The sequence below is a fragment of the Dryobates pubescens genome, chromosome 10 (assembly GCF_014839835.1).
Source record: "Dryobates pubescens isolate bDryPub1 chromosome 10, bDryPub1.pri, whole genome shotgun sequence".
NCBI lineage: Eukaryota > Metazoa > Chordata > Aves > Piciformes > Picidae > Dryobates > Dryobates pubescens.
Window position 1 is genome coordinate 18337624 of NC_071621.1, and position 22447 is coordinate 18360070.

At 39.3% G+C, this 22447-nt stretch overlaps 1 protein-coding gene across 1 annotated transcript in view; it reads left to right on the forward strand.

Annotated features, from left to right (window-relative positions):
* Positions 1-22447, forward strand: part of TRPC4 (transient receptor potential cation channel subfamily C member 4) — a 166738-nt gene that overhangs the window by 117384 nt on the left and 26907 nt on the right. Inside the window, exons 5-6 of the mRNA XM_009902821.2 lie at positions 4303-4639; positions 21757-21896. Of these exons, the coding sequence (XP_009901123.1) occupies positions 4303-4639; positions 21757-21896 (477 nt within the window). The remainder of the gene's footprint in view (positions 1-4302; positions 4640-21756; positions 21897-22447) is intronic.

Here is a 22447-nt window from a genome sequence, read left to right on the forward strand (position 1 = left end):
ATGTTTTTGTTGTTTCAAGGCATTAACTAACCTTGGCAACTGTTATTAGATAAAAACAACATCAGAAAACCTGATATATGTGGACATTTCAAAAATGCAGTGTATCATTTGTAGATGCAGTGTTGTGATTTCTATTACAGACCTTTGCCTACAATACTAGGGCTGCTTCCCTATGCTTTCAGCTCTTAAAGTGCTGACATAATATTCACACACTTGCTCCATACTACACTATTAGTTGCTTCTTAATGTGTTTAATGTCTAGTAGAATGGAATGGAATGGAATGGAATGGAATGGAATGGAATGGAATGGAATGGAATGGAATGGAATGGAATAGAATAGAATAGAATAGAATAGAATAGAATAGAATAGAATAGAATAGAATAGAATAGACCAGGTTGGAAGAGACCTTCAAGATCATCATGTCCAGCCTATCATACAACACCACCTAATCAACTAAACCATGCAACCAAGCACCCTATCAAGTCTCCTCCTGAACACCTCCAGTGATGGTACATTACTGATGGTGCTCTCCTCAACTCTAGCCACATCAAACATATAGTCTATATTAGCTTTCTCATATGTTCAGATAATCTAACCAGTGCTAAAACATACCTTTGAAGAAAACTATGAAAGATAATTTAAAAGTATTATTTTTTACATTGACTCCTCAGCATCTGGGATTTGCAAAAGCTTCTTGTGCCTCAGAAAGCAGCCCTTTAACACATCATACCTTAGAAACAGTCACAACATGGCAAAGTTTAATATCGGTATTAGGAGACAAGAGCAATTTTTCAAGCCTACTCAGAAGTGCTTTCTGTATTAACATTGAAAGTTTTGTGTATTAATCTGTTTAAAGATTAGAACTAAGCAGTGGCTGCCCACACAGTGTGGAGTGCACTCTAGATGGTGAGTCAGCAAGCATCTCCTCATGGCATGAGGTACCTCAGCATCAATCCTGGTCTACCCAGCCCCAGGGAAGCTCAATATTTGGTGGACTCAGGGAAAAAACAAACAAACAAAAAAACCAAACAAAACCCCCAAACCCCAAACAAAACAGACAAAACACCCCTTTTACTTAATTTCTTCCACATTACAGCCATTCTTGTCAAGGAGTAGGCTCCCTACATCTAACATCAGCCTTTGCCAGCCACTGGAAATTTTAACTTTACCTGGGTCCCCAACACAATGAGGGTGGCTCAAAGGTGTTGAGAAAGGGGACAAAAGCAAGACTTAGGAACTCATTACTTTTAGATGGGTGAGGGATAGGTAGTAGGAAGATACTATGAAGGATGGGAAACAAACATCTATTTGGCACAGTCCAGGGAGGGGAAAAAATTACTCAGAAACTAACCCACAAGTCATATTTTTTTACTACTCAAGCAAAGCACTAATCTGTACCTACCAAAACAAACTGAGGTAAAAACAAATGTGGGAGACCTGTATTATAAACATAGCAAAAATATAACTTTGAAACAATTCTCTGACTTCATGCAGTATTATTCCAGACGCCTGTATCTTGACTCAAACACTCTGAAACTTTGCAAATGCAGTTTTCCTAATGGAAGAGAACACTCCATTATTCTTCTTTAAGGCTACTTTCAAGATGTTTGTGGTATGAGTATATTTTCTTGTATTTCACAACAGTCAGAGCTAGCTTCAGTGCTGGTGTCTCATAGGCAAATATATCTCTGTTAAGGACAATGGCATTTCAATAACGTACACGAGGTTTGAATTTGGTTCAGGTTACCATTTCTGACAGGATCCAGAAAGATATATGCTGACTCTCATTTCATTCCACACTAAATAGCATTTTCTACCCGTAATAATCCCAGGCATTTCAGAAACTGTTTGGGAAGTTACCTATTATCCATCCCCAAAGGAACTTGGCCCCTCTGGTTTTAAGTATTATTAAAATAATGTAAAATCCAAAGCTAGGCATATTTTATTAGATTCCAGAGCTTAAATTATTTGATATAAATTAACAATTATGTTATTTAACAACATAAAGAAGTTTCTGCATAGCTTTGTTAAGTTTTCAGCTAATGTATGTATATATGCACATGTGTAACGCCACTGAGTTCACATGTCAAGGTTTTGGTAGCAGAGGAGCTACAGGAGTGACTTCTGTGAGAAGCTGCTAGAATGCTCCCCCATGTCCAATAGAACCAGTGCCAAATGGCTGCAAGATGAATCTGCTGCTGGACAAGGCTGAGCCCACCTGTGACAAAAGTAAAGCTTCTGTGGTAACATATTTAAGTATGAGGGGGAAAAAAACCACTGCACAACAGCAACCACAGAGAAGAGTGAGAATATGTGAGAGAAACAACTTTGTAAACACCAAGAGCAGTGAAAAAGGAGGGGATGCTCCAGACCATGGTGAGGCAGGCTGTCTTCCTGAAGCCTGCAGAGTTTATCAGTGGAGCAGACAACTACCTGCAGCCTGCAGAGGAGACAATGCTGAAACAAGTGGATGCACATCTAGGAGGCTGTGACCCCATGGGAAGCCTATGCTGGGCAGGCTCATGACAGGACTTGTGGCTCTGTGGAAAGAAGAGCACATTCTGGAGCAGCTTTACTAGCAGGTCCTGTAATAGGACAGAAAGTTCCACCTCAATGTGAGAAAAAAACTTCTTTACTGTAAGGGTGAGGAAGCACTGGAACAGTCTGCCCAGATAGGTTGTGGAGTGTCCTCCTCTGGATATTTTCAAGACTCACCTGAATGTATTCCTGTGTGACCTGCCCTAGGGGACCCTGCTTTGGCAGGGGGCTTGGACTCACTGATCTTCAGACGTCCCTTCCAACCCCTATCATTCTGTAATTCTATGATTCTATGACTTGTTGGCTGGTGGGATGCTGGCAATCACCACCTGGGAAGGACCCACACTGAAGTAGAACTCTAGCCTGTGGGAAGGACTCATATTGGAGAAGCTGATGGAGAACTGTCTCCTGTGGGATGGCCCCCTTGCTGGGGCAGGGGAAGAGTGTGAGTGTCTTCCTCCTGAGGAGAAGGAACATCAGAGACAACTTGTGATGAACTGACCATAACCCCCTGATGCTGGTGGAGATGAGGTAGACAAAATCATGAGGGAAGTTGAGCCTGAGAAGAAGGGAGGGATAAGGGGAGGTGTTTTGAGATTTGGTTTCATTCCTCATTATCATACTCTGCTTAGATTGGCAATAAATGAAGTTAGGGTTTGTTTGGTTTTTGGTTTGGTTTTTTGTTTGTTTGTTTTTAGTTTTGTTTTTCCCATTTTGAGGCTGTTTTACTTTTGACAGAAATTGCTGAGTGATCTCCTGGTCCTAATCTTGACCCATAAGCCTTTTGATATTCTCTCCTCTGTGAGGAGGTGAGTGATAGAGAAGCTTGGTAGGCATGTGGCATGTAGCCAGGGTCAACCTACTACAGAACATAAAGAATTTTCCTTTCCCCCTTTTCCTTTTCCTTTTCCTTTTCCTTTTCCTTTTCCTTTTCCTTTTCCTTTTCCTTTTCCTTTTCCTTTTCCTTTTCCTTTTCCTTTTCCTTTTCCTTTTCCTTTTCCTTTTCCTTTTCCTTTTCCTTTTCCTTTTCCTTTTCCTTTTCCTTTTCCTCTTTTCCTTTTCCTTTTCCTTTTCCTTTTCCTTTTCCTTTTCCTTTTCCTTTTCCTTTTCTCTTTTTTTTTGGGTGTGTGTGTTTGTTTGTTTTTTTTTGTTTGACAAGTAGTGGTAAAACACTAGAGAATGCTAGTGCTTGGTTCATGTTGTGCAAGCATTATACAATGTGTCTGTAAGAGTTTTGTCACTATGAAATCACGTAAGCCTGATTTTTAGAGAATTCACAGGGAACACAGAGTAGTTCATCCACTGCTGTGGAATTCAGTTTTACTGTTTACAGATCTCAGTCATGCTTTTCATTTTCACAGTGGCTTCTACCTCTTGTTCTGTGACTTCTCCACAAATGTTGCTGCTTGAATAATGGAAGTGTTTGTGAACTTGTTTTATACTTTGAATTCAGCTTTTGAGGTATATATGTTTTAAGGCCTATTGGTTCCTTGTGTACTTCAAGTAATGGGGAAGTCAAGTTTTATTGTTAAAGAGAATTTTGATGGCTTTATACTATACCTTTTGCATTGAAGGAAGAGCAGGATCAGTCAGCCTGTCTTACTGGTATTATCAGTATAAGCAGGCTTGCATAGGCTGTAGGTTGGATTTGGTTTTTTTTTCATCTCTATCCAAAAGTTACTTATTGTAACATACATAGCATGGAAATATCTTTAAAGAGGTAACAATGAACTAACCATTTTCTATTCTTCTTCTCTCTGTAGTTTGTTGCTCAGCCCAACTGCCAGCAGCTGCTCGCATCCCGCTGGTATGATGAGTTCCCTGGATGGAGGAGGCGACACTGGGCTGTGAAGATGTTGACATGTGTTGTCATAGGACTTCTTTTCCCAGTCTTCTCTGTGTGCTACCTGATAGCTCCCAAAAGCCCATTAGGGCTGTTCATCCGAAAGCCATTTATCAAATTTATCTGCCATACTGCGTCCTACTTGACTTTTTTGTTCCTGCTGTTGCTTGCTTCTCAGCACATTGACAGGTCAGACTTGAGCATGCAGGGACCACCACCAACCATCGTCGAGTGGATGATATTACCGTGGGTCCTGGGTAAATGTATTACTAAAGAAAATACAGTGAAAAGTGTTTTGACCCTTGTGGTTTGGGCAGGCATCCCTGAGACAGGAAGATACAGTAGAGAGTACTGTCATGAATTCTTAACCTATCAAAGAGGCAAATGCTCCATCTCCTACAATATTAGCAAGAGCAGTAGACAACTTGGGAGGAGTTTCAAACTCCAGTGTCACCACCTGACGTATTACAGTGAGGCAAAACAAAAGTTACCAGGGGTTCTGTTCTGTGATTACGCAGTGCCCTAAAACATATTTACCAACACTCTTTTCAATATATATTTCATCCAGGCCAGAAATTGTTCTGATTCTTCAAGGATCCCTCTGCCATGATAATGGTTTCTCATATATTTGAATAAGGCACAGCATCATCTCTGGAGTGCTGCCACTAACATCAGTTAGCCAAAGTATCCTTCTTTTTAATATGACAGACCTATCAAGTGCAGATAGTGCTGACCAGCATTTTCAATTGAGTATTTTCTTTAAACATGCTTGCAAAGTGGTGGGTTTTTTTGATGCAAAACCATTGATGAGACCATGACATATTTTATATCCAAAGGAATAAGAAAATCCCCTATTTTTTTTTTTTAAATGGCAGAAAGGTTACCACTGTCTCCTGATAGTTTAAAATAAAAACTTGAGTCTGGGATTATTGAAAGCCAAGTTTGTGTGGGCTGTGCTGGTTTTAAATGTCTTCCTGTGTGACAGATAGTTCAATGCTATCAGATTGGATTATCCCATTCCTCCCTACCTTTGCATATGTCATATTTTGACATAGGTGCTTTTAAGAAACCATAAAGAGGACCTCCAGGAGGTCTGGATATGCCCATGAGGTAGACTGGAAAGTGTAATTTTTGTTATTTCATTCCCAGAAAGCCTGCATCTAGCCTTTATAAGAGACAGCACAAGCTGCCTCTCCCCTTTCTCCTCTTCCTGCTTCCCTCCTGACACAGCTCCCTTATCTCCTGTTTGGTATGGGGGAGGTTTTCAGCTTTGAGCAGCCTGCTAGCAGCCTAGGCCAAACTAATTTTAAGCTGCATCATTTTGGACCTCGTGGTGGGGGAAGTTTAGCCTGCTAGATGGTGTCTCTCTTGGTGTGGTGTGGTCTCTCCCCTGTTTCTTAGTTTAGCAACACCTGGTTCAACTTGTGTTGAACCAGGTCAGGCCAAATATATTTGGTCTTTACTGAAAGGAGGACCTTAGTAACCTTAACTGCAAAATTAAATTGACATCACATAGACAAGTTAATGCTCAATCTTTTCCGAAGTGTTTTGGCGGGTTTTGATGCTGTTACTTCTCCCAGCACTTCCCATTAAGTTGCTGTTTCTCTTCAGGTTTGCATTTTTTCCCAAACAGCTGGCATTTTTTAGCGCAGCAAAACCAACAAGGCTTTTGGCATCATTGATCATATAAAATGTACAGCACAGTGCTAGATTGGTAATACACTAATTGACATCCTTTATATTTCATAGCAGAATGAGACAGTGACTTTTCCTTTATATGTTCCTTGATAGAACACTGCAGGAAGCAGAAGGCAGGGCTACATCTGTCTTTTACTTAAGGAAACAACAACTGAAGACTATGTATGCTTACTTGTCAGGAACCCCTCCAAAGCACCAGCCTTCCACAGATTATAGAATGGTCTGGCTTGGAAGGAATTCCCAAAAGTCATCTACTCCAGCCCCTGTGCATTGAACAGGGACATCCTCTGCTAGATCCAGTTGCCCAGAGCTCTGTGGCACCTCACCTTAAATATTTCCAGTGATGGGGCCTCAACTACCTTCATGGGCAACCTGTTCCAGTTTTCCACCACCCTCATGGTAGAGAACTTATTCCTAACATCCAATCTAAGTCTACTCTTCTTTCATTTCAAACCATTGCCCCTCATCCTATCACTACAGGCTTTTGTAAACAATCCCTCTCCAGCCTTCTTGTAGGCCCTCTTCACATACTGGAAGGCCACTCTTACAACTGCTGTCTGAGATTTCCCCCAGCAAAAAAATGTCTTCACCACCAGCCATTGCTGTAAGGTGTGTTGTCCTTCAATGGGTAAATACTGTCACTTACATTAAAGAAGCTGATCTCTAGTATTATCACAAAGGAATTGATCTCGTAGGCTGCTGAGAATAGTATTTCCTACAGACAAGTAAAACTAACTTAACTGAATGAGATTCACATTTCCATATTTTTTTTAATTGCTCCAATAAATTTTCCTAGTTTTGTACCATCAAGAAATAAGAAAATAGTATAAAAATCATTATTTTGATATATTGCTTCCTTAGAAATAAATGCTACAATGTTGAGGTGGAACAGGTGCCTCTTCTGTGCTGTCCCATGCTCAGAGATGATGTTGTTAGCTTTTCTGTCCAGCCTTCCAAAATAGCAGGTGGTCAGGAGCTACCCAGTTCTTACAGGATCCTGAGCTTGAAGGGTAGTAAGAACAAATGCATAGCTGACACATGGACCTTGATACACCAAAGTGGACATTATTGTTAGCCTATTTTTGTAAAGAAAGAAATTAGAACCCAGAGAGAGAGTCACAGTATGAGAAAGGCAAGAGCTGGTTTCAGCTAAAAGCAGTTCTAAAAGTTTGGTGACTAACTTCTCTCCAGAGAATATCCAGTGGGAAGAGGAAGAATCTCCACTACCCTCAACCTCCGACACTGTTGTTTACTTAGGAAAGGGCTTAAGTAACTCTGCATGCCAAAGCACTTTTTTGAAGAAGTCATTAGCCCTGACAATTATGACTATCAAGATGACTATAATTTCTAAAAGTAACAATAAATAATATTTGCAGTATAGACTCATACAATCAGATTACGCCAGTACTGCCTATGCTGAATAAGACCTTCCACTGCAAGCAGTGTAGGTCAATTCAAGGGAATTGCTTGTATAAACAAATATTCATGAGCACGAAGAAAGAGCAGTAGTCAGATACCATGTGGTCAAATAGCTTCTTGTTAATCTAGACTGATTTTTAGAGGAACTGTGCCCTCCAAAATCTCTTTAATTTAAAATGGTGTATTACACACAGTAATCTCTAGTTGTTCCTGATTCCTGGTTTCCTATAGTTCCAGTTCCACATTTGTTAAGTTCAGTTTTCAGGCATTGATGGCTGCAGTGCCTTAGCCCACCCAAATAATAAAGCCCCAGAGTCACACATTGTAATCTCAGGCAATTCATGAGGTACCTAATTTCCCCTTATCATTAATGGAGACAGATGCACATCTCCACAGGACACTTCAGCTTGCTTCAGCTTTTTCTCCTGTGTTGTTTTTGTTTTGTTGTTGTTGTTGTTGCTCTTTTGTTTGTTTGTTTGTTTAAGAACTGAATCTCAGCCAAACGCTGCTGTTTTCATATTCACATGCATGCAAACTGCAGTCTAGTAACCTTCTAATAAAGTAGTTTTATTAAGTCCTTATCAATAAGCTAAGGTTAAGTTTCCAGGCCACATTTTAGTTTGTTATCAAGTCTCTTCAAACTATACACTTATGCAGTATTCTTAGAAAGAGTAAATGCAGCACTCTTGAATGACAAAAAGAGATGCAAATCTGAGATACATAGATATATATCTGTATTTTCTGGATGTAGATGAAAAATGTGAGACAAAACTGATGTGGGTTTAGAGTTACAGTTTTTCTCTGAAATTGGAAACACAACTAAGCAAACAGATTTCCCAAAGCAAGGGGTAGCTTTCAGCAGCTACAGCATGTCTAAAATTGTTAACATTTTCAGCAACAGAGCTCTGTGTTTGTCTTTCTCTTCGTTCAAATAGGTCTGCAGGTAGTTTGCATTTTTATAGCTACCTCCCTTAAACAAAGGGATGAAGAAAAACTCTGTTGTCCAGGGTTCTCATTGACATGAATTTCTTGTAGAACTGAAGAAGTTTCAAGATTGTCCATGACAGTCTCATCTTGGCAGCAGTAAAGCAGTAATTAACATTTGCCTACTACTGTGTAATAGAAGGCTGACTGCACATAATTAGCACTTTATTAAAAGTGTCACTAGAGAGAGAAGCTCAGAGGAAAAACCTGTATTGGGCTACATTTCCAGGGAGACTATTGATTTTACATTTTAAAAGTCTTTTAAGGAACATTCTGCCTTAATGTTGTTTTTTACATGGTTAGATGATTACACAAGTGATGTCACAGTATGTAGTGACTGTTCATGGAATATTAAGTCAGTATAACAAAGCTAATGTAGCTTTAAGAAGCAGTTGGGGAAAGCAGGAAGAATCAGAATCTCCTGTCCTTGCATTCAAACAAATAAGAAACAAACTTTTGCTGGTAAGAACAAGATTAATTTTGTTCTTCTTAATAGCTATTGATTCAGATTTTTCAAGCGTGCCACATGCTTCATGAACATAGGCCTGTTTAGTATACTTCAGACTCCATCACCACTGAGTAAAGGACAGGGAAAACAATAACCCCATCTTATGAAAAGACATGAGAAAGAACAACACTTTCCTTCACCAAATTCCCCATTCAATTTCTGAGTGGCCTCAGAGCATGGTAAACAGGGATGCAAAGGGGAAATCAAATAAGATCCAACCTCACTCTGTATGTCTTGACTGCAGCTCATGTAAGGATCATATTAATCCCTATGGACTTTTCATACCTGTTTTTCTACCCTAAACACTAGTCTCAAACCTAACACTAACCATGCTAAATGTCCACACAGTGGGCATTTGTCTCACTAGGGAATGCTACAAAATTCAGAGGAGAAAGCCAACAACCAGACAAACTTAGTTCTCAGTAGATGTGTTTTAAAAGCTCCCTGCCAGTTGTTTGGTGTGACTACAGCAGAAAGAACGTTTTATAAGCAAATTTGTTTTGATTAGTTTTTTGGTCTTTTATGGGCATCTTTAAGTGTTCATCATAATTATGTTGTTCAGAATACTGCCTGGAGCAGGAATGCAGCCTTATTGGATCTCTTTAACAATGCATTCCCCATTCTTTCTGTCAGAGCTGTTTATGCTTTGGAGTAAGTGAACTTATGGAGAGTGTTGATGTTTGAGAACTGTTCAAATGACAAGCATTTGTGGTCAATAAACTGCTGGTAGGGGAGTGTCATTCCTGTCAGTACTTAGCACAATGTACATCCAAACTGATGGAACAGCAAGACACTTTAGAAGTGATCGTAGAGATGGTGAGTACACTATGCTTTGTCTTATAAATTTGGTCAAGAAACTTGTGTAAAAACCTAAACAGTACAAATTGGTGTGTTCTGTGGAGCAGATATAAGAATAATATGGCCATCAAGATGAAATACTATATACCTAGTAGTGACAAATAAAGTACAGAGGAGGAATGTAATCCCAGACAAAGCTGAAACGCAACTTCAGTCAGAAAGAAGGATAACGTGTGTAATGACCATTTAAGACAATTTAGTCCATACTACTTCTCAGTATGGGTAACTGCAAAGATGGATCAAATTTCTCAGGTTCTCATCTCTTCATATCATTAATTTCTCCAGGGGTATCCACATCCAACTTATTCCACCACCTGTCTCAGCAACGTGTGCCTGTGTCTAGCTACTGGTGAACTCTTTCTTGGTACCAGTTGGAATATCCCATGCTACAACATGCAATTATTACCTCTTGTCCTTCCAGTGTGCACAACTAGGCCAATTCTAACTCCATTTATTCATAAGCAGAAATTTCACTAGTGGTTGACAGCAATATCCCCTCTTCAATGTTCTCTTCTCTAGACTGAACAAACTCAGCTCCCTGAACATCTTCTTGTACATTGTGTGGTCCACCTCCTAATCAGACTTCCACAATTTGGGAATCCCAAAACTGGACTCAATAATGAAATTATTTATTTAAATATCAGGAGATACCCTTCTTGTCAGGACTGTCTGAATCTTGCCATCTACTTGCAGGTTTACCAGCTTTAAATATTGAAGATTAATATTTTCTGTTTAGATTGGTTTATTTTATTCTTTGGTTGTTGGTGGTGTTGGCTGATATGTGTTTAAGATTTAATCTAGAGTGGTTTTTCCATTTCCAAAGCTGAGACTAAAGGAAAATATCTTGTTTTGATTATGATAAACAGTCAAGAGTCTTTTTCTTCAGGAAAACACTGTAATGGTGCCATGACCAGCTCAATATGGGTAGCCATATGTATTCTTTGGCATTCTAGTTAAAATCTATCCTAAATATGAAAAGCCTTTGTAAATGTATCTCCATCTAAAATGGATCTACAGACTCTGGTTTTGTTCCTAAATCCCATCCATAATGTCTCAATCAGCCTTGATAAGTGGCTTCTAGTGCCAGTGGAAGAGATGTGATCTCTGGACAAAGATACTTGTGAATTTAGCAAACCTGAAAGGTTTTACTTTATCCTGTCCTCAAATATTTTCCCTAAGCATTTAGGATCTGTTTCAGTTTAGGCTACATGGAACAGTGCTCTGCTGCCCTTCTGCAGTGGGTAAGTAAAGCACAGAAAATGAAAGTAGTTTATAGATTCATAGAATGGTTTGGGTTGGAAGGCATGTTAAAGATCATGAAGTCCCAGCCTCCCCTCCATGGACAGGTATACTTTCCACTAGATGAGGCTGCTCAAGGCCTGATCCAACCTGGCCTTAAATACTACCAGGGAAGGGGCATCTACCACCTCCCTGGGCAACTTGTTTCAGTGTCTCACCACTCTTACTGTAAATAATTTCTTCCTGATATCCAGTCTAAATCCCCTGTCCTCAAGCTTAAATCCATTCCCTCTTGTCCTACCTCTACAAGCCCTTGTAAAAAGTCCCTTCCTGTCTTACTTCTAGGGTCCTTTCAGGTACTGGAAGGCTGCTATTAGGTCTACCCAGACCCTTCTCTTCAGGCTAAACAGCTCCAACTCTCACAGCCTGTCCCCATAGGGTAGACCTCTGATCATCTTCATGGCCCTCCTCTGAACCAGCTCTAGCCTTCCCATGTCCCTGTTATGCTGTGGGCACCAGAACTGGATGCAGTAGTCCAGGTGGGAATGTCTCATGAAAGCAGAGTAGATGAGGAGAATCACTTCACTCATTGTGCTGGTCACACTTTTGATGCAGCCCAGGATACAGTTATCCTTCTTGGTTGTAAGCACACATTGCTGGTTCATGCTGAGTTTTTAATCAACTGACACTTTCAAGTCCTTCTACTCAAGACTGCTCTTGAGCCACTCCTTGCCCAGCCTATATTTGTGCTTGGGATTGCCCCATCCCAAGTGTAGGAACTTTTCATTTGGCTTTGTTGAACATCATGGTGCTGGCTTGGGCCCACCTTCCAAGCCTGTCCAAGTCCCTCTGGACGACATCCCTTCCCTTCAGCATGTCAACGAGCCCACACAGCTTGGTGTTGTCCGCAAGTTACCCTTCTTCACAATGACTCTGAATTTTCCTTTTACATGCACTTTTATAGCTATGGAAAATTTCTCTCCCACAGGCAATTCCTTAGAATTGCAAACAAGGACTCTGCTTTTACAAGCTAATATAAACCAATCATATATAGTGAAGTATTCAGTGCAATCAGATGTTTTCTTGCAATCACAATATTTTGCTGATAGAAGCAGGTTTTGGCAGGATCATAAAATAGTCTTTGAACTAAAGTCTTGGTTTCAATGGAGCTTCAAATTGAGCTTTAAATTGTGCTAGCTCCCCTTGGATTCAAATATTTCACAGTTTAACATTATGATCATAAGTTGAGAATAAAGAACAGAAAAGTCCTGCAGTCGGTGTGCAAAGCCTAGCTTTGATACCTTTGCTTCCCAGTAGAGGTCATTAGTAAGGAGGTTAAGGACACCTGTTGGGTTTTTTTGTTGTCTTCCCATTTTTAGCAGGAGTGGTGAATGTTCCACCCCCTGCACGAGAGTTCTAGCCATAAAGCAACAGTGCCAAATATTCACAGTGCTCATGGTCAATATAGTTTAAGCATTTCAGTAAAGGAAGGTGTTTTGGATGCTGAAACTCAGTCCATGTAGACATGTAACTGAAACCCTGAGACAGTTTTCTAAGTGCTGGTGAGATGCAGTGTGTGAGACTCATTCCTCTTCCCTGTTTTTGCTGTCCTTCTTGGCTAGGTTGTCTTAGCACTCAGTATTCATAGGCTGTGGACCTTGGCTAGGAGCTTGAAACTCAGAATGAGCATAAAATGCAATTTATGGGGAATTTAGGTCTCTTGCATGGTGAATTTTACTTTCAGTATTGTGTACTTAATTTAGACACTGAATTATGGAATATTTCAATGACTATACTGCTTCATGGGACTGGTCTCCTAAATATATGTAGATCAATACTAAGATGTTCAAATCCTTACATGCCTTTCAATAAGAGAAAAAGGGATGACCATTTTTCTACATCCCTAAATATCCACTTCTGGCCTTGCCTAGAGCTGCACCTATGATACCAACCTGGTCGTGCAGGAATGTCAGAGCTTTTGAGCTTTTCTTTTCTGTTTCATAGGCAAGCTATACATTCATTTATTCTGCCTGCAGGTCTTGTATCCCCTTGTGGATCTAAGTCTTGTGAATGCTTGTAAACTGTTCTTCTTACTACTAACTAACTGTGCTTACTTACTACCTGATAAGAATATCTTTATTATTCTAGTAACACTGAGAGAATGTACTAAGTGCTGGCAAATTTAAGGAACATGTGGGTGTTTGGAGATACAACACTTTAATGAACATTAAATTGCAGTACTGTACACATTGGATACATGTTGCTTAATTAAGGTTGTCTATGGTAGTAGGATAATAAGCCTTGCTTCTTAACCTCTCCACAATATTTTTGTGGAAGCAAGAAACTATTTTGCCTATTAAATCAATTTTGATAAATACATTCCACAGTTTCAATGAAACCATGAAGGTTAAAGGATAATGAGTAAAATTATTTATGCTTCACCTCTCATGTAAACCTGTTGAGCTTAATAGAGGTTTATAAGCATTAAATGAGTATATACTTTGAAGAGACGTGTAGACTTTTATGCAAAGGTACCAGAGAGGATGGACCACTACTTTTAACTGGCTGCATTTTCGTGTACAATATAATTGTGGAACAAAATTCAAGAACAGAAAGAAATACACTCTATCTCCGTATTTAGGTACCTGTCCATAGCCCTTTACTCCAAACTCAGACATTTAGCAAATTTGGTTGTTAGGAAATTAGGAGATTAAATCAAAATAAACATAAAGAAAGAAATGAAGAGGAACCTGGTCCCATTTTTTAAATCTATTATACTCACAGACTGCTAGTATCTATGATAAATGCCCTACAGAAAAACACTGCCGTTTTTGGCAATGCATGGGTGGCCAGTTTGGATATGCAGGACATCTAAAATGGCATTAGATGCTTCTGTTTAATCATATGGTATATTCCAAACATACAGAATCTTCAACATCTCTCTAGATCATGACAAGTACACCATCAGTGTCTGCAGTCCACAGATATGGAAGGCTTGAGCCTGGAATGGTTTGAATGAATATCTTGGATTAATTTGAGCTTTACTAACCCTTCTAGTCAGCTCATATTAAACATAACAGGCAATCCAGGATTGCTATTTATTTTTTATATACATAACGTTTTTTCTTGGTTTATATTCCTATTCTTTATCAAACCTCTGTTTTACAGAGGACAAAACAAAAACGCCAAACCCAAACCCAAACCAAAACAAACCACAAATAAAATGAAAACAACAGCAGCAAAAAAGAACCACAAACACAAAGGAAAAAAAAAAAGAGAAAAAAATAATTAATAATAGTACATAGTCAGCAGCAAATACTCTCAGAACTGATGTATTTCATCCAAAAGGCTCAAATGGTCCATAATCCTTGTATTGTTCATTACCTTTTCACTGCACTCCAGAGACATTACTAAACTAATCATCTGTGGGAGAAGGTGCTAAATTCTGTTGTGCAGATAACAAAGTAAAGACAAAGAATGAACTGAGGTTAGATATTAAGTGTTCTTAGTGTTGTGTACAGCTTGCTTGGGTCTAGCTGTCCTAGGAAGAGACAAGGAACATAAATAGTGCCTCTGACCATGTCATTCCCAGTTCTTTGTGTAACCTGACACAGGACCTAACACTGTACACAGCTGTTCCCCTCCCAGCCAGCCAGTTCTCTGTCCGCAGGGGACTTCAGAAGGCATGCTTTTGATTTTCTGCATGTTCCCTTGAAGTAGCTGTATTCTATTACTAAAAAATGCCTCAAAGATTATGAGTTATACCATGATGTCTCTCCATTCATCTTCTTACCTTCATCAGAGATCAGTTCATCAACCCATATCTAAAACAAAGGAGATACTTCAAACTTTATAAATGCTCTCTGAATTCCCTGGAATGAGTTTCCTTTGGCCCAGTGATCATTAGCAGCTGTCTCACTTGTTCAACCTAGGAAAACCTCTAGGTCACATAGTAGAGCAAAGTTGGTTTTGGCAGTTAAACAGTTTCACAGTTCAGTGAAAATACATTCTGTAAGAAACTAGAAGGTTGTTTTTTAATATGGTGTGCAGAGATTGAACCAGAAGAACGTCTTGCTTCCCACCACTTAATGGTAAATGAACAAAATTAGCACAGAGCAACCAAACTTTAGTGGGAAGAGTAAGGCAAAAATTAACTAGAGAGGCACAAATCCTTTTAAAACCAAAAATAGCTCAGAATACTTCCTTTCATATATTTCTATGACAGACCTTGATATTATTTACTGTCAGAATTTAACTGTAATTCTAATTATAAACAACAAAAGGAAGTGTTGTGGAGATGGCATAACATTTTTGTGAATTTCCACAGTTGCTGCAAAATTATTCTTGTAACTGCTCAAGATTCAGTACAAGGTAGGAAATTAGACAAGGTGTATGTAAGATTTTTTTTGTCTTAATACAGCTTTGAATGGATTTTGTAGGGGAGTTATTTCTTTGTGGTTTCTTTCTTTTGCATGGGAATGAAAGACTTGTTCCTTGGGAGTATAATTACAGGGAGCAACTTAATTCAGCAGCTGTGAATTGATAATCAGTCATTCAAGATACATAAAAAAATTTTACCATGTGAAAGTTATCTGCCAGCCTTCACAAAGAGATGCTGTGTCCAACCCAAGGCTATATCTGAAGGGACAGGGAGCATTCATAAGAGCATTGAGCTGCTGCCCTGCTCGAAGTTGAAAGGCTTGCTAACGGAGTCTTACAGAATGAACAGAAAAGTAGGTCCACATTTTTATAAAGGCATTTCAGTGTCTAAATGCTAAATATTTTAAGACTGGAAATCCAGCTTCAAAATCTGTCTGTAGACAGATAAATAAAAGCTAGTGTTATCAGTGTGTATGTATTGATATTTCTTCATATAGAACAATTCACACATTGTTAATATGCAGTATGTGATAGACATTCCTCAAGGATGTTTTAAAAGTATTATAATGTAACTTTACTGAAAAACATTATTTTGCTAAGAAAGTTCTTTTATTTCAGTGCCTGTTGTTCTTTGGTAAGAAATAGTTCTGTCTCTTTTGATGGCTTGGATAAAATTTATTTTTATAGTGTGTAGGGCTTATTTTAGAAGAATGTTCATCAATGTTTAGAAATGTTTGTTGCAAGTTTGTTTTATGTGATCTATTTTAGTTCCTTTCTTGCATCAGGCAAACTGAACCTCAGCCAAATGGTTGCATTGATCAGTTTGCATGTTTTCACAGTGATATACAAAACCTCTCCATGGTGTCTGTCATTCCCAGGGCCTCATATAGTCTGTGGGATTCCTGCCCTGAATTTATGTTTGTTTCATCTCATTAAAACCGTGGGGCGCTTAATGCCTTTGTTTTTTTCCCTATCATCTTGGCCTCTTTAAAAATATCCATGATGTTATTTCTCTTTTACTGCTCCAGTATCTAGTTATAAACAATGTGATAAAGGCTTGAAAGTCTCAGCTTCAAATTTTCAATTAAAGTCCTTGATTAATGAGGTGGAAGAGCTGCATAATGTTGATAATTTCCTTGCAAGTGGCAATAAATTATAAGAACAGATTGATGGGAAATGGATAGCTGAGGGTATTAAGAGGCAAGTGTGGAATATAGCTGGAGTGAAGAGATAGGAAGGACACAGTTGGAACAAAGAAGCAACCAGAATATAGCAAGCAAAGATTATCCAGCTAAAACACTGAAATCTTCTCCCAGTAGAATTATTTCAGCTAAATACAGGCACATGGAAGTCAGACGTGTTTTAATTCAGCCTGATCCTCCATGGCTCCCTTTTCAGTCAATGGGAAGATTGGCCCAGCTGCAGATGGCAGGATTATTGCCTTGTAGCTGCCTGTTTCCTCCTAGGAATGTAAAGAGCTTTGGGTTATGAACTTCTCTCTAGCCTAAATGGTTAAAAGTTTTAAATCTACCCCTTGTATTTGGCTATTTCCTGTTAGCAGTTTTTCCCCAGTACCTCTGTGCAAGCTGGTGATGTCCCCTCTGCTTTGTTGAGACATCATCTTTCTTGCTGCTAACCACATAGCTCTTACATGAGCTCTGTCAATATTGTGGCTTTGACACATTACTAAGCAGGCAATGCCTGGACTCTAGATCTCTTTCCTACCAGTAATTGCACATCCATTAGACAGTCTTAGACATTAGACACTGCATGTCTTCCTTCACATCAGTTCTTACTCTGGAGCTGCTCAAAGGTCTTCTTAGATAATAAAGTCAGGTTGTGTCCAGCTATCCATAAGTCTTCTAAATAGAAAAAGAAAGCATGGAATATCACAGAGATAATTCTCCCCTGGTCTCTGAATGTCTTGTCTTTTCTTTTTTGTTTTTTTTTTTTTTTATATACATGGATTTTCCCAGCCTTTTCCAGATTCTCCCATGAATGTAACAGGACATAACATATTACATCAGACCCTGTGAATATAGGAGCTCACTGACTTGTCTCTTCTAACCCTTCCTTCTTATGAAACCATACATGTATGATGTACAAGACTTCTGGACCTCCGGCTATGTGATAACAAGTTAATCCTAAACAGCACAGTTTGGAATCATTGCTCAGAATAGGTCTGCAATGTAAACTCGCTAGATTTTAAAGAACTCTTCAGCCTTGAAAAAGAAACAAAAACCACAAAACAAACCAAAAAAAACAAACCCAAGATCCAAGATTTGAGAGTACACTTTTCTAAGACAACCCTTCAGACACATTCTGGAAGATTTACAAGACTCCAGACATCCCAGTTCTTCCAGCATTTGTTGCTCCAATTGAGCATCTCTCAGGATACCAAGCCACAAAGGCCTGGTACCTACAAAGACTGGTCTCAGCTTTCATGGTGAGATTGTCCTGAAGTTGGGGATTTTGATAACTAACATTAGGACTTTGTGTCTTCAAAGATTTGCCTTCAAAAAGACATTTGGAAAGCTCTACTGTGCATGAACAGATTATTCGTCTGTCACAGTCAGCCTAGCTGCAAGTTCTTTGGAGTCCCATAAAATCTCAGTAACAGTATTTATGTAAAATCATAGAGCCATAGAATGCCCTGGATTGTGCATGGCCTCTAGAGGTCATCTAGTCTAAGCCCTCCTGCAGTAAGCAGAGACATCCCCAACTAGATCAGGTTGCTCAGAGCCCCATCAGGCCCTACTCCAGGGATGGGGCTCTGAGCAACTAATCTAGTTGGGGATGTCTCTGCTTACTGCACCGCCTTCCTGGGCAACCTGCTCCAGTGTTCCACTGTCCACATAGTAAGCAACTTCTTCTTAAATGTCCAATCTAAATCTACCCTTCTCTAGTTTAAAACCATTGCCCCTTGTCCTAGCTCTATAAGCCTTTGCAAATTAAAAGTTTCCAGGTTTCTTTAGGCTTTTTTCAGGTACTGGAAGGTTGCTGTAAGGTTTCCCCAGAGCCTTCTCCAGGCTGAACAGACCCAACTCCCTCACCCTGTGCTCCAGCCCTCTGATCATCTTTGTGCCCCACCTTGTCTGGACCCTGTCCATCAGACCCATGTCCTTCTTGTGTTGAGGGTCCCAGAGCTGGACACAGTGCTCTGGGCAAGATCTCACCAAAGCAGAGCAAGAGTGGCAGAATGACTTCTCTTGACGTGATGGCCACAGTTGTTTTCATGCAGCCCAGGATGCAACTGGCCTTCAGGTGTGCATTGTTGGCTGATGTCCAGCTTTTCATCCACCAGTATTCCCAAGTCCTTTTCCACAGAGCAGCTCTCTATAACATTCTCGCCCAGCCTGTATTGATAATGGGGATTGTTCTGACCCACATGCAGGACCTTGCACTTGGCTTTGTTGAACCTTATGAGAGTCACTTCTCCAGCTTGACTAGAGATTCTTCAGTTAGGAAGACTAGATGATCACACCTCCATAACAACCAACAAAAATATAGGGTTTCCATTTTCCCATTATTTTCTGTTCAAGAAGAACAAGCCACGCATCAGGATGTACATAAAAAGTTGTCTTGAATCAAGAACAGAATTAGAACCACCACCATGACAATGTCAGAGTGTACTCTGAGCTTTCAGCTGCCGAATGGCTTCATATTGATGCTGGTAGCTTGGATTAGTTGTGTTTCTAATTTGAAATGATGAAATATACAACAGCCATATACTCTCTTCCTCTGTTATGTAGTTGGTCAGCATTTCTCTGTTAGTGTCAAATTCACAATTGCACTTTATTTTCTGAAGTACTTGGAGAAACAGCCTTGCTTGTCACTGACAAAACAGATCAAATGCAGCAGCATTACTCAGCATTTCTTTTTCAACATGCACACAATTCTATTAAATTTTAGGCAGTGCTGTGAAAGTGTGTGATGCTGAGCAACAGTCTTACAGAGAGCGGCCCTGTTGCTTTTGTGTCAGTTCACATCTTTGGCTGTTTGTGAATAATGGAATATCTTGGCAGAAGACTAGTGAACCTACAGCCTCTCACTTAAACATTCATCTTGTTAATCATCCCAACCTAATTCTGCTCTGCTTTTAAAGTGTATTTTAAAGGGAATGCTTAACTGATGCATTGCAAAAGAGTTTATTTAATTCTGCCAATGTATGCATTTATTCTTGTATAGCCTTTTTATTTGGGGATCTTGTATAAGTGAAATTGTTTTCTATGCCATAGCAGCCTTCCCACTGCAAGGTCCTGGGGCTATATGTGAATTATTAAAAAATCAAAAGAGAGCAAGGAATTTTCTTTAACAGCCTATTACATAGCCTTTTGGATCCAAGCTTCCACAGACTCCCATGTCGCAACTGTGGGTCTTTTTTGCTGTTCTGCATGTGGAGCGGGAGTGATCCAGAGCAGTGTCTGAAATGTGAAGGGTATATTGCAGCTGCTTATGTGACCTGATCATGGTTAACAGAATCATAGAATGACTTGGGTTGGAAAGGACCTTTACAAGTCATTTAATCCAACCTGCTTTATGATGAGCAAGAACATCTTCAACTAGATCAGGTCACTCAGAATGCTGTCCAGCCTGACCTTGAATGTTTCCAGGGATCGGGCTTCTGCCACCTCTCTTTTGACAACCTGTACCAGTGTTTCACTACCGTTATTGTAAGAAATTTCTTCCTTGTATCTATTCTAAATCTACTTTTTTCTACTTTAGAACTATTATCCCATGTCCTATCACAACAGGCCTGGCTAAAAAAACTGTCTCCATCTTTCTTATAAGACCCTTTAAGTACTGCAAAGCTTCAGTAAGTTCTCCTCAGAGCCTTTCCTTCTCCATGCTTCACTCATCCATTCTTCACAGGAGGGGTGTTCCATCCCTCTGATCATTTTTGTGGTCCTCCTCTGGACCCACTCCAACAGGATCATATTATGCCTAAAAGGCAGGGAAGAGCACGCAGGGATAATTTCCAGGTTGCATGTTGAAAGTTGGAAGGGACTGTGGAAGGAAGTGGAAGTGAGACCTGCTGTCATCATGTTCATACTGTGTGTCAGGAGTGACCAGTTCTTTGAAGAGCAAGTTAAGTCAATTCACAGACTGAAATGAGCAGGCATTTAGGAGCCTGCCTAGTAGACATTGAGACAAAATACTAAGGTTCACGGTGACTTTAAGCCCAGACTAGAGTGATGCACAACTCTATAGGCCCCTGCACAAAATCTCTTCAGCATTTTCTGAAGGAACATACGATATGCAGATGGCGGAAAGCCATACTGAATTGTTACATCTATATCCAAGAGGCTGTCTCTTTTGTCATGAATTTTGTTCCTTTAAGGAGAGCAAAACTGAGAAATTTCTTTAATAAAATAATAAAATGTGGGGGGAAAATAGGTTTTATTGGAGTTGCTATGAAAAAAAACCAACAACCCTGTGTAGATAAGAATATCAAATTAGCATCTACATGTTCCATATTGTTTTATCAAACCATATTATACAATCATGTAGAGTATTTTCTGAGAGGTTTTAGTGTTTATAGCATTAAAGAGTCTCCACATAGTTCTCACTGGAGCTATTATATCAAGTTCATGTCAGACAGCTTGCAAACCTTCCCACTGGGATTGAGTATTCCCCTATCACTTTGTGTCCAGAGCAATGCATGTTCTGCATGCCTGGAAACAGTTTTGATTCCTTCACATCCCAAAGGAAGGAATCAACAAAAAATATTCTGTTGGACACACTACTCTTTTCTATGGAAAAAAAGAGGGACTTTAATTCATCATTGACAACATTCTACTGGCACAGATGTTCTCTTCCTTATTTGTGAGCTACAACTGAAATAAATTAACGTGTTGAACTGACTCCTGCAGTCATAAATTTTCCAGTTTTAATTATATTGCCACAGATATCAAGGGCAGAGTTGGAAGTGGTTTCTGGTCTTGAGACCTTTATTTATACTTACTGGGATACAGTAAGATGGGTGACTGAAGAAAGCCAAAGTGATTGCCCTTATACAAGCAGATTTTTTTGTGTGTTCTGCCTGACAAACTAATTCCAGAAGCATTAATGGGAAGACAAGATTTTACCTAACTAGATACGCGATTTAGAGCACTTACCCACCTTCCCTTTATGGCTAATGTAAGGAGAATTAATCCAGTGTGAGATAAGTGTCCAGAGTAGTGTAATGGTTTAGCACAAGGGCTAACTCAATCTATGAGAAGTAGTCACAGCTTTTTTAAAAATTTATTTAATTTTCATGCTTAATGGATTATGTTCTATTTACAGGTTTTATCTGGGGTGAAATTAAACAGATGTGGGATGGTGGACTACAAGACTACATTCATGACTGGTGGAACCTCATGGATTTTGTAATGAACTCCTTGTACTTAGCAACGATCTCTTTAAAAATTGTTGCATTTTCAAAGGTAATATTTTCCTTTTTTAACTCATCAAATTATTTAAGGCAAATTAAATTAGGCTTCTTGAAACTTTCTTCTATATTTAGAGATTCTCTGGCTTGGCAATGCAAGAGATTTATGAAGTGCTCATTGTGGCAAGATGCTAGACCAAGAGTGAACAAACGATTGTGATCTGTACTTTTTTCTTCTTTACCCAGGAAATCTTTTGTTACTTGATTCTGAACAGTAATACTATCATTTCCTTGGAAAATGAAAATCACTGTAAATATTTAATAATGGCTTCACTAAATTATGTTTTGAGTTGTTTTGCCTATTTTTCAGTAAGAATTTTTTGCCCCAATACAATTTTGCACACCATGCAAAACTTCTGAACAACACCAGAAGACAAATAGGTACTCAAAATTAGAGGGGGAGGGGCTAAAGAGTAATCTTCTAATTTTGCTTTGAAAATTGATGATAAATGCAACAAGAAAAAGTAAAGCTGAAAGAGATAAAATGGTATGGCTGACTGTACATTTTCTCATCCTTTTCATGGACTTTTTATGAATAGCTTTATA